Source organism: Anneissia japonica, unplaced genomic scaffold (genome assembly GCF_011630105.1).
Source record: "Anneissia japonica isolate Jap-2015-1 unplaced genomic scaffold, ASM1163010v1 scaffold1430_len515961_cov162, whole genome shotgun sequence".
Lineage (NCBI taxonomy): Eukaryota > Metazoa > Echinodermata > Crinoidea > Comatulida > Comatulidae > Anneissia > Anneissia japonica.
The window spans coordinates 190,807-204,876 of NW_022693412.1; the positions used below are offsets into that span (position 1 = coordinate 190,807).

General features: G+C 33.0%; 1 protein-coding gene across 1 annotated transcript in view; it reads right to left on the reverse strand.

The window, feature by feature from the left end:
• Positions 1-1,482: 1,482 nt before the first annotated feature.
• LOC117100727 overlaps positions 1,483-14,070 on the reverse strand; it is a 24,556-nt gene continuing 11,968 nt past the window's right edge. Inside the window, exons 2-3 of the mRNA XM_033240520.1 lie at positions 4,414-8,271; positions 1,483-2,038 (exon numbers count right to left, since the gene is read on the reverse strand). Coding sequence (XP_033096411.1) covers positions 1,838-2,038; positions 4,414-8,271 — 4,059 coding nt within the window. The 3' untranslated portion in view covers positions 1,483-1,837. The remainder of the gene's footprint in view (positions 2,039-4,413; positions 8,272-14,070) is intronic.

Here is a 14,070-nt window from a genome sequence, read left to right on the forward strand (position 1 = left end):
AAAGTTAAATTTAAGGGATCCTCCTGTCTCTTATACACATCAAATATATATGTGTGTGTGTGTGTGTGTGTGTGTGTGTGTGCGTTTGTGTGTGTGTATGGATATATATGGTTTTGAAATTGCTTCGATAACAATCAAGTTAAATGTACATTTTAAAAGAGTTTTACCGCCAAAATGGCAGCCATCTTTGAATTTTTGTGATGACGTCATTATTCCGAATACATTTTTTAACGAGAGTGAGGAGCAACTATTTAGCCAAGTTATCTGTGGAAAATATAACATATGAATCATACAAAATAAAAAAAATTCAAGGCAGCCATCTTGGAATTTTTTGTGATGACGTCATTATTCCGAATAAACTTTTTAACGAGAGTGAGGAGTAACTATTTAGCCAAGTTCTTGTTACATTCGATATACATAGCATATGTAAAAGTGACTAAAAACATACATTTGTTTCCCCTACCCCATCTTAATTAGCCCAAAATGGGATATTTTATGTCAAAAATTTAAAGTGTTATAAAAAATATTGCCCAAGCTCTAAGAATGGGGATTTTTTAAATACATGTCAAGCGCGGATCCAGAGTTTACCCTGGCTTTCTCACAAAAATGGGTTCCCATATTGGGAGAGTCATGAGAAGATAGCTAGCTTGTTTTGTCGCTGGAAGATCAATTTTAGATATTCGAAAAGTTTTTGTTTTCTAGATTCTTTGAAATAGACTTCGTGCATTATGAGACGTCTATTATTGAATACACTTTGAACTCATAGTTTTCCTTACTTTTCTATGGACAATTAATAATTATGATGATGAAGAAGATGATGATGATGAGGAGGAGGAAGCTGCGCAAGATTAATTAACAGGCTCTTTGATGTGAAGTGTCAAGCGAGGCCTGTAGCCTAAGTTACGGTTGGGAATTTGGAGACAACGTCGTCGTCAACTGTTCAATGACACAGTCGGACAATAGATTATTTGATATCTGTTTTGTATAGAAAGTAATATGAAACCCATTAAATATCAGTTCTGGCATTCATTTATCTGTCTGTGGAAAATATAACATATGAATCATACAAAATAAAAAGAATTCATGGCAGCCATCTTGGAATTTTTTGTGATGACGTCATTATTCCGAATAAATTTTTTAACGAGAGTGAAGTTAGCGAAGTTCTTGTTACATTTGATATACATAGCATATGTAAAAGTGACTAAAAACATACATTTGTTTCCCCTACCCCCATCCTAATTAGCCCAAAATAGGATATTTTATGTCAAAAATTTAAAGTGTTATAAAAAATATTGCCCAAGCTCTAAGAATGGGGATTTTTTCTGAGACACTATATGATATGCTGATTCAGAAAAACCAAAAGTAAATTTTCCTTTACTTTTTTCCCGCTAATTTCCTACTGCACCCAGGCAATAGATAGAAACAGAGATCTAATGCTTTTAAACATGAAACTCCAGATAGCGAGTACATTCATTTATTTCAGTCTATTTTATATTACATAACAATTTTTTAAATATATAACTATATTTTTATAATTATAATACATAAAAAAATTTCCGAAATAAAAATGACATTTTAATGAAATTGGGTTTAATTACCCATTCAGATTTGGCCGGGCACATTATCTACTTTTGTAACTGAAAATCATACAAAAAGGCAGTATGAGAATACATCAAGTGCATCAAATTTAAAAACTGAACGGCAATAGTAATAAATACTAATCTAACATTGTATATGGTTATCATTTATATTATCGTCGGCATCTCATCATTTTGTGATGTTGAAATGAAATAAATAAAAATATATTATAACATTATAGATAGGTATTATTCTATTTTTATCGAAGTTTTCCACACTCGCATTTGATTGTTTTCTTGCACTCTTTCTTATGAATAGGCCAGTGTCTGTTAAAACACTTTAAGTTACAATAGAAGTTTGTGTCACATTCCATTTTGCATGGATGGTATGGAGGAAAAACTGCTTTAGCGCAAGCGTCACAGAAACGAACATCTAACGTCGTTGTTACTTGTGTTGTTACCTGAAAATGGAAAGTATGTATATAATAATGTTAGGCTTATGTTAGGCCTATAATTAAAACTATTGGAACACACACTAAATAAATAAATTTAGAAACGTTATGATTTTTCAAGTAAACTTTGTTGCGTAAAGCCGGTAACTCACTGCGTGCGACGGCGACGCGACGGCAACGCGACGAAGAACGCACGCGAACCCAATGGATCGTCTTTTTAATGAGGATCCGTTCAGATTGCCACTGACAATCAGCAGACGGCGTTGCGTCGTCTATCGCTAGCCGGAAGCAAATGTGGATTCGTCGTACGACGCAGTGTCCGGCTTTAGAAACCCAAATTAAGATATAACAAGTTGACTGCAGAACGAAAGCCTCATTTTTGCATGAGGAAAATGATGTGTATAAAACCAAACCATCGACGTTCCGCATCGACGTTCCGCAAACTATGGTCCGCGGCCAAAATTTGGGCCGCGAAACATTTTTGGAGGGCCGCGAAGCCGTCTTGAAATTGAAAAAAAAAATAATAATAATAAAGCTGCTTCATTGTTACAGCGAATGCGTCGCTTGCACACGCTGCTAAAGTGCCAGATGATGCGTGCTATTTGAGTTATAAGCGGTTTTGTGCCTATGCCCCCTCGGGAGCCTTATCTGTATATTTATTCTTGATAGTTATGCAACATTATTTTCTATAAATAAATATACCGTAAATATACCTTTTTAAGCATTAAATATACATGTCAAGCGCGGATCCAGAGTTTACCCTGGCTTTCGCACAAAAATAGGTTCCCATATTGGGAGAGTCATGAGAAGATAGCTAGCTTGTTTTGTCGCTGGAAGATCAATTTTAGATATTCGAAAAGTTTTTGTTTTCTAGATTCTTGGAAATACACTTCGTGCATTATGAGACGTCTATTATTGAATACACTTTGAATTCACAGTTTTCCTTACTTTGCTATGGACAATTAATAATTATGATGATGAAGAAGATGATGATGATGAGGAGGAAGCTGTGCAAGATTAATTAACAGGCTCTTTGATGTGAAATGTCAAGCGAGGCCCGTAGCCTAAGTTACGGTTGGGAATTTGGAGACATCGTCGTCGTCAACTGTTCAATGCACACAGTCGGACAATAGATGATTTATTGATTTATGATATCTGTTTTGTATAGAAAGTAATCTGAAACCCATTAAATATCAGTTCTGGCATTCATTTATCTGTCTGTGGAAAATATAACATATGAATCATACAAAATAAAAAGAATTCAAATAAAATTAAAAATATGTAAAAAACATCTACACTAAATCAAAATGGAATATTCACTGCCTGTTGGATCCCAGTTTTAGTATTGCAGGGGTTCCGAAGGCCTTACAGTATAACCAATCTCTGTATTTCTGATAGATTGCTGATTAAAATGTAAAATATTTAAGATTTTATATTCAGTACATTCTCAAATGTTATTTAAATCTTATACATGTATATCCCAAAATTACGTTATATTCATACACCGAAGTAGAAAGTTTAACTTAATAATTTTGATATGTTTTATGTTGAATGGTTTTTAATGATATTATTACAGTCTAATATGACCACAACATAAGGAAGTCCTCTCCTTTAAACTTCTAACCTACTAAACTTTGCGTATCTCAATATACATATATATATATATATATCCTTAAATCAAGGAAGTCCACTCGTTAAATTAGCATATATAGTATAGAGAATTTTGTCTGTCAATCTCAGATATCTAAATTTTAGGAAATTACGTCTTATGCATGCACCAACATGAGAACTTTAACCGTACGGTATTATTTATTTAATAAAATAATATTTAATTTGTATACAATAAAATTTTATCACTGAGAGAACAGATAATGATGTCAAAATATTGTATATACATGGAGACTTCATGATCAAAAATTCTTGTCAAGATTTGATATGTTGGTTCCTGGCGCGGCTGGGCTGCTGGGCCGCGGCTTGGTGCCTGGAATCGTAAATAGGCCGTGAAGTAAAAAGTTTGCGGAACGCTGGTATAAATAGAATGGCAGCAATATATTTCAATAACACTTAATTACAAAAAATAAAAAAATAATAATAATAAAAAAAAATAACATTCTGAACAATACAGACGACACACGTCGTGTATTCGTTTCATGCTTGACCTTGGATATTAACACACCAATACAAGAAACATAACATTATTCAAAATATTCATAGCAGTATGTTGTCGCCGTGAGGGAGGCACTTTAAATAGTTAAGTCAGTGTGATATTAAGTTGCAGTTTCTGAAAATATGAACATTTAATTATTGTAGTTACGACTCTTAAAGGGGTGGGGGGGGTATTAATAAATGAAAACATTATTAAAATCGTGTTCTTAACAATATACCTTTCCGTTTCTATTCCTCACTCTTCTTTTAGATTTTTTTATCAGCCGTTTAGTTGGTTTAGAAATCAATCTGTATCTTTCGGCTCCTAGAGTTCTGTCATATTTGTTTGGATGCCAAAAATACTCGTCATCCGAATCAAAATCAAAATCCCAATCTTCTTCGTCGTCTGAACTTTTATCACTATGAATCTCGTCATTGATGTCAGTTTTTACGTCATCTTCCTCAGATGGTTTATCATCTTTTTCCACTTTGTTTTCAGCAATGTCGTCTGCTTCACGTTTAGGGCTTGCAAGTGGTGGGAGAATAGTCTTTTTCCTTCTTCTTCGACGGGGTTTCTTTTTTTTCTTCTGATCTGCATCTGCAATGCATTTTGGCTCTTCATCTTTTTTATCATGAGTGTCAAGTTGCTTTTTAACAGATACAACTGCTTGAGTGACGTTGTTTATATCGGTAGCCCTAGTATTTGAGTTCTTGTTTTCACTGTCTTTCAAGTCCGTTCCAGGTACATTATCAAGGACGCTAGTCTTTGCAATTTTTCCTTCGTTAGCACCTTCATTGGCATTTCTACTAGATATCGTACACTCTGCTTCTGCAAATACCACTCTTTTTAAAACTTTGACCTTTGTAACGTTGATATCTTCTTTCTTACCACGATATGTTACTTGGTAGTGGCGGCCACTCTCCTTTTCTTCAAATATCCATGATTCTCCTTTTCCATATGGCATTGGCATTACAGGAATCTTATTATCAGCTTGGACGTACCTACCGCATACGACATTCTTACGAATAGTGTCAGCAATTGAAACCTTTACAGCATAAAATGTATCCGTCTTGGCTCCATTGTCAACATTAATTAGATTATCTATCGGTAGTGTTGATATTCTAACAGAATACAGTAGCTTAGTCGTCTCATCAAAAACATGGGTATGTGATACTGCTTCATTATATTTTCCAGAAATGTCAGTAAAATTAGGAAACATAAATGGTAAACACGCAAAACGATTTCGTTTTTCTGTTCCTGTCTTCCTTACAATAAGTTTAAACTGCGCTCTTCTAAACACATCGAACGGTTTCTTTTCGGAAATGCCATCAATAGCCCCTTGTAATGAATTTTGCAAATGTTTGCTGTAGAGAATGGCAGAAGATGCGACCACCTTTTCATTTCTCATATCGAACTCAATTTCGCATCGGCCTTTTCGCCGCGGTCCTTGAATTAATAGTTTTTCAGGCCAATAATCATGCTGAGCATTTTGACCAATTTGCGAAATAAAACAACGTGAATTTGTTGGTATTTGACGTGTAAAGTCATTCATAATCACAAGTAACTCGTGCGCAGCATCTCCCCCTTTGAAATGTTCTTTAAGTACAGAAGCAATATCGTCTACCAAACGACCACTTTTATTGAAGAAATTAATCACTTCAGCGTCTTGTTTCTTATTTGGGTAAGCAGAAAGTGTTAACTTTGATTTTTCTGTTTTGTTCCCATTTAAAGCAGACTGTTGATTCTCACGGCTTAATACGTCAACTTTGCTCAGTTCTTTGATGTTTGTCGTTGCTTTCTTTATAGTAGTAGTTGTTGTTTTTGTGCCCTCATGTTGGTTTGATTGTATTGTTTTAGTTTGGCATACACTTCCGGTATTTGCTACTTGTACAGTTGCATTGCTCGTAACGGTCTTCATTGGAATGTCCGCTTTTGGCCTATCTCTAACGTTTTCAGTTTTCTGATGAATATGGACCTTCAAAGGCACATTAGTAGTGTATCTGGCAAGAAATTTCGACGAATCATGACGGATTTCTTTGGCCACAAGAGATTTTATCAGTTCCATCTCAATTTTTGATTTTAACTCTCTAGATATGGGTTTAATCTTTGTAACTGTTTGACATTCATTTTGATGAGATTTCTTATTTTCTGTTCTGGGTTGGATTTCTTTTACATCACATTGCTTCGTCGGAGATAAAGGTACTTGTTTTTCCTTCGTGATATTATTTGATAGGCCTACATTATTGATGTGCATTTTACCACCTCCTTTCTTCTCGGGTGCATGCTCTTCTGCTGACGTCTGAATTCCTTCGTTATTATTTTCCAATTTTGGGTGCACCTTCACATTAAATTTGCTTTTAGATGAATTTTGACACAAGTCTTTAGTTAGCGTATTATTGATCTCAGGTATTTTAGTGTTCTTTGGCTTGATAGTTTCGGTGTTTGTCGTAATTTTACAAGGTTCCACTTCAGGCTTGTCGGATGCAATAATTGACAGCATATTGATGTCTATACTTGACGTACATCGCATGGGCTTACCACTTATTTTATCAGCAACATTCTTTATCGGATTAATTGGGCATTTTATGTTTTTTTCAGTACTTTGTGTGTTCACATTTGTGCTTGTAACTACTTGATGCACCTTTGCTTTGGCCAAGTCACTTCTTAATACATTATCATTTGTTTGGTTTGAACGGTGTGTTCTTTGGATTTTATTTTGAATGTTACATTTTAGTTTGCTTGTCTTTGGTAATTCAGAATTATTCGGTAAAACCCTATTTGAAGATAAAAATGTTGACACTGGATTTAGCAATTTGTGAGTTTGACTTGGACACTTATTTATTTGAGTCTTGTCATCAGCAACCACACTACTAATCTCTTGTGTTTCAACCTCTTTCGTTTGATTTTCCTCCGTTCTAATCCTATTCCTTGGTTTGATGCTAGACATACTAGAAATCGTATGTTTTGAAGGGCTACCATTCTCTAACTTGAGCTGTCCAAGTTTAACCGTAATCTCAGCAGTAATGTCTTCTTCAGCTTTAATTCCAATGTCTGGATGGCACTTTTCTGAGGGAAAGCTGCGTGTATGTTGTGAGGATATTGGATTATTCACTTGGGTTGGTTTTATAATTGGTGATTTTTTAAACTTAGACATAAACACATACTCATATTGCTCTTTGTTTTGTTGGTGTAGGCCTACCGTGCTATTGTGAGTTTGTATGGTACCATTCTTTGTGGTATTCGCTTTTTCTTTATCTTGAAGGCATAATTTTCTATTCATCGGCGTATCATTTGATAAGGTATTGTGCTCAACATTCGTCTGAAGTGGAAGCTTGTCGGCCACGTTTTGTGGCTTTGACTTTAGTTTACTTGGTTTAAAAAGTATTTGCTTAAACTGGGACTTACATTGAGCAGGCTCAGTGCCCAATTGTTTTGTTTGTGTTTTGGGTTGTTCAGCCTTGTTTATGCCAGGGTTATGGCCAACTTGTTTAGGATGGGTCGCCTGTATTTCAGCTTCATAAATAACTTTATCATGGTCCTGGAAATTGACGATATTAAAGCTTTTGCGATTGTCTGTCGTCTCTGCAAGTTGTGTGTAGCTACTCGGTTGTTTAATTTGAATTTGTGAAAGCTTAGAATAACTAGGAATCGGTTCATATTTAGTCAATGTAATTAAGTCGTCAGTACTTTTCTTCTCCAAATTAATGAAGGACTTCCCATCGTTTGATGCTGATACCGAGGAAGGCTTCGAATAATCTTCAATAATAGCAGTCTTAGCTGTGTTATTTCCTGATTGTCCAAATTTCTTCATATTTTTGAGTCGGGTAGTTGCTTTAGCTTTAGAACTACTATTGTTCTTCTTTGTTTTATGATAAGTTCCTTTTGAAATGCTTCTTTCAATAGGACGTTTATGTATATCCGATCCTTTTGAGTCGTCTTCGATTACAGGATTACGATGTTTTGCTTGTTCTGAGGGCTGATTAAAAGGTCTCGATAGCGCATTGCCACATTTAGGCACCAATTCCGGTAGTTCATTGGACAAATTATTAGATAGATGAGCAATTGTAGAACCTTCATCTTCCACTGCTAACTGAACCTGAACAAACATGAAACACTGGGTTAAAGACTCAACATTTTAATGCACTACAGGCTGTTTCATGAGGGGTACTGGAAAGGGAGAAATCCTTATTACTGACTGACATTTTTCCAATCTACGAAGGCCTAAAGTGTTATCTTTCAACAACGTGATATTTAAAGTTTGCAAAGAAACAAAATTAGAAGTATGATGATGATGACACTAGGTTTAGCAAAACCATGACTTAGTAATTCTAGGCCCAACGTTGCGAAGCTATCGACCTCTGAACGTGGAATAGTTGGTGTTTGAAGATACGCAATACTAACAAAATAATTCGGTTTATATTGGAGTTGAATAGCTTAGTGGATAAGATGCTTGCCTTCTATTCCAAGGGTCCTGGGTTCAATTCCTGCTAACAACAACTCATTCCTTTCTCTCACAACTAACAACAACTCCACTCTATAAGCCTGGTTCATAAAGCATTGTTCCATCTTGTCAATGGCGTATTGTACTTAAATATTAAATATTAAGGAAATAATAAATTGTACGTTCTAACAGATCCTTTAAACACTAGTTTCTCAATAGTGCCCGAATTCAGTAGACTCAATCTAATATTTAATACTCAAAATATACTCAGATTTTATTAAACGTATTTAAGAGTACGAATGGAGTGGAGTTTAATAGCTTATTTGTTAAGATGCTTGCTTTCCAGACCCATGGTCCTTCAATTCTTGTCACAGTAACAGGATTTTTTCTCACGACCAAAACAACTCATAATGAAACTTAGTCTATGTAGAGCATATTGTGTGTGTCTTGTGACGGGATTGCCACTTTAACGAGTGATTAAGTTCACTGTTCGGCATATCCTAGACCTTAGTGCCTAAAGCTAAAAAAAAATGATACTAGAAAGTACGCGTATTGAAAGTATAAATTCTATTTATTTAGGCTTATATTATTTTTTTCTTTCTTTCTTTAACGTTATAATTATGTAGGTCTATAGTTGTATTATTATGTGATCATATTTGAATGATATTTCATGTTAATCATTTTACTATCTATATATAAATAATTAGGTACATTTTCATGTCAAGCCTTTTTCCCCTAAGTATCGGAGCAGACAATGCAGCATATAAAACAGACTTTCGTTAATATTAATCTGGGTGATCTTTCAGATGATGAGAGCAAGATATTCATCATCATTCAATACAGATGAAAGAAATGAATCAATACAATGTGACTTGTGTTATTATTGGATAAAATATGGTCTTTAAAGTACATCATCTCTATAACAGAATCCCATTATCAAAAATTATATTTTAAAGACCATAATCATTTATTATTCGTTCATTAAAAAAAGTATGGTCTTTAAAACATCTGTCTCAATAACAGATTCCCATTACTAAAAAGAAATTCAACATCATTAATATGTTCAGCAATCGATGCATGCAGTACTTTCTTGTTTAAGAGATAATAGCAATTACATTTCAGACTTGTCTTAGATTAGGTAGTATATTTTTAACCCGTGGATTGCATTCGTTTGCACATAATTTTCCTGGAGATTAGTAAGGGCAATCTCCGATCCTAACTTTTAAATCATAGCCTAATCCATGGCATAGTCAGTAAATATTTTAGAAAATAAAAGAATTCTACATTTCATCTAATTCAAAGTCGGACGATTTTTGGCCCATTATTTGAATTAGATAAGGTCGTTCATTGTCATAAAAAGCTGCTCTTAAACTTCACTAATGTAGTACTTATTATTTAACTAAGTATCTGTAATACCTCCAGAAGAAGATTATTATTATTAATGCTTCTTGAAAAGTATGCATTTAAAACAATTATATACTTACATTTCAGTTATGTAGATTAATGTAACCTGAACTATCTTTGTGTTTAAATGTGACATTTATACCTGTATTGTAAGACTATATTTAGTTCTCTGCTTAAATATTTGATGTAACTTCCATTTTGTTTTTAAACATTTGTAGGCCTATTCGTTTTTTTGTTTTTGTTTTTTTATTTAAGCCTATTTAAAAATGTTCTTGTTTAATTTGTTTTCAACAAAATATATTGTTTGACTTAAACGTGTACTATCCCATGAAAATGAAACTAAAAAAAAAATCATAAGGAATAATTTTGAATTAACTCGCTCACTTTGCAATAACATACACATTATTAACTTGACTATCGGAATTATTGAATTAAAAAATGTGTACATTATTTTATAGTGGATAACAATACAAATAGATGTGCTTCTATCATATATTGCTGTAGAATTATGGGTAAACATTATTTAAATACACTAACTTCTATGTTGAGGTTGATAAAGTTTTATGTTACTTCAAATTGAGTAAGTTAATTTTTTTTTAAATATGTTTATTTTTAATATATTATTATTTATTTATTTTTTACCGTATTTCTCATGGGACAATGCATCTTTAAGATCATTTACTTATATGAATATTTTAATATTTCTGTGTTAATATCATTCCTCTTAAATTTTGGAGTAATCAGTACAGTATTTAAATTAAAAATATAATACTTTTTCTTAATGTTAGAACTTATTACATACCCAGTTACATAATAGAGAGATTTCGTTACCTCATTTGAGAACCAGTTCAAATAGAAATTTTCCCAAGGTAGTATTACAATCATTTAATATAGAATATTATCAAATGTCATTGGAAATGTTTCAAATACATTCAGTGATTGGTTCTCGATTTATACACAAAAATATGCACTTTTCTTGGTGGATTGATTCTCAAAAGAGATAACGAAATCTCTATATTACTGTATCCCATTTTTAAAATTACAAATTACGTGTACGCTGTGATGCAGAGCTCTCAACTAGATAACATTCAGGTTTAGCGTAAGACCATTGTAATGCAAAAATTACGAAAAAAAATCCCATTATAGATGGATTCGTATATTACTATTCTTGTATTTATATTTTAAAAAAATGTTAAATGTTATTTTTTATTTATTTATTTATTTTTTTAATTTATCATTATACTACTACAGTAACAATAAGTTTTGATTTTTTCTTACTTCATTTCATTATTTATTTGGTCAAACACAAAATGGAGAAAACCATGGCTAACCAAAGTGACCCGAATCAAAAAACAACATAAGTTATATCTTTCAACAATGTCAGACAAACTTAGGTAAATTATTCAAATTAGATAAGGGCATTTATCATCCTAAAGAGCTACTCTTATATTTCTCTAATCATACAGTATTATTATTTATCTGGGACTCTATACCTACAAATATCATATAAATGCTCAAAGAAAATGTACCGCTAAGAAGAAAATGAATCTATTAACCATACCACGCAGCATGAAAGATTAATGTAACTCAGATACCAGAAAAGGTTAACTTATTATGTATTTTCCATTTTCAAAGAACTCTAGTATTTATCGATAGTTACAATTTAATTTGTCAGAAAAAAACCCTCAATTTAGTGTCATCCCAAGTTTCTTTTTTTTTTTTTTTTTTCTGCCCTGTGGGGTACACCCACTTAGGCCCACATCAAAATACGACTAAACTGTAATATTCAAAAAGATAAAAATGGTTTTTTGTCTCTTACGTACCGGCTTTTTTTGTATAAATCGTATATTTCTTCATGCTTACGTATGGTATCGCTATTAAATATTATTTTGTATAATTAAACTGCAACTTCAATTAAACAAAATTCATGCTCTTTTTAGGGAAACGTTTGCCTGACTGCTCTAACGTTCTAGCAATTTACAAACTTTATCGCACACTACGATTGCCAATGTGAGTTACCTATGAAGTGAAGTCACGATATTTAAAGTATTTGTCAGGCTAGACTTGCATTTCATCATTCGAGTTTTTTATTCCAAACTACGTATGCGCGCATATATTATTATTTATAAATTTTCATTTATATTTGCCATGAGCAATTTATTATTGAAACTACTTGATTTCCTCCCCTTTTCTTACTGTAACTTGAAAGACGATGGAAATCACAATAGCGGTGCTGTCAGAAGACCAAAAAAAAACAACCTATAACCATAATAGCGTATGTAATATTATATGGAGTAAAATAGAGGAGTGAGGAAGATAGTGTTTCCGGTTTTTAGTTTTTATTAATTTGTTTATTTTATTCAAATTCAGCTTACAACATAAAATAAACAATAGAAAAAAAGGGGAGGAAATCAAGTGAAGTACACCTACACTAGTTCATCCACCTGAACATAAAAACACACAAAAAATTATATCATTTACAAGTACATTACAATAAAAGTAAATAACAAAATACAAATTAATTATTATATATTATTATATTTAAAAAAATATTAAATGGCTAAGATAGTAAAGCCGGGCAATCTCTGCGCACAAACAGTCGTCGGCCGTGGAAGAACACAAAGCGTTTTCAATGACGATCCGTTCTTTAGTACACTTTAATACTCAAAACATAGATAAAGCAATATAATAAACAATTAATAAGAAAATATATAAAAATATAAAGAACCACATTAAGCAGCCCTAGCAGATAAAAAGCGATCTTTTAAAATATTCCTAAAATTCTCTACTTTGGCATAAGGGCATCTCTAATGTGTACTGGAGGCCCGTCCCATATACGAATAAATCCCGGTGGGAAACAAAATTTTCCAGCATCAACTTTGGACATATGGTGCTTAAAGTTGCGAGCATCTCTAAATATCTTAAATTTAACAGTTAACATAGACCTATCCAAAATGCTGTAATTTGTAACGAAAACAAACGTACAAATTTGCTTTAGTAGTCGTCAAATTGAGCTTATTACTTCAAACTTGTTAAAAACGATTCTGATCGAGATTTTGATTAAATTAAACAATATTATCTCAGGCCTACCCGATCGACTGGAGTGTGCGAAGTGCGAGGTACACATCTCAATACAAAGAGCGCAATTTTTTCATTTAAAATGTCTTTCTTATTAGAGTTCTTGGCATTGATAACCAAGATAAAAAAAATAGGATGGGGCGGATTCGCGAAACAATTACCCTTCCTCGGACGCTCAACTGTATAAACTATACACAAAAAGCAGCTGGTAAGAGCATGGCAGCGGATGCAATCTACAACCTCTGAATTTGCCTAGTAACGATGAGAAATAGTCTTTAAAATCTAGAATTTATTTCAATAAATGAACTGGTCTATAATAATTAAAGTAATGTATATGCAGTTGCTTTTTGTACTTTTCTGTCTTTTTATTCTTGAATGTTTTTACTACAGATTACTTTCAAAATGAATAAATAATAATACAGTAATAATAATAAAAGAAGGTTAAATCCAGTTATAATCTCTTAAATTTACCATAGAAAGGCATTTTTGTATACTGATTGCCTAGACTGAGTTCCAGTCCCTAAACTTTGTTTTAGTCAGTGAAAATGCTTAAAAATAATTCGATTTTGGCACCATTGGCGTTCTATATTGCTTATTTACATTGCGTTCCATAGTATACTTTTTCTGGGATTAGGAATTCGCATCAAAAAATTTCTCGACATAAACTGACGCAGGTGGCGCTTTCCGAAATGTGCTAATATTACGAAAAATCAATAGATTAGAGACTTGAGGCAATTCTAACTGATTGCCGTTCCTCGCGTGAGCAACTGAATCGGCTTAGGCTCAGCTAGACGATCTTTCTGATGATAGAAGAAAGATAATTCAAGAAGTCTTTCAACAGAGATGCTAATCACGAATCAATACCACGTAATTTGTTACTACTAGATAAAATAACGGTCTTTAAAAAACATCATCTCAATAGATTTCCCATTATCCAAAACGGTGTGTTGAAGACCTTAGTTATTTATTATT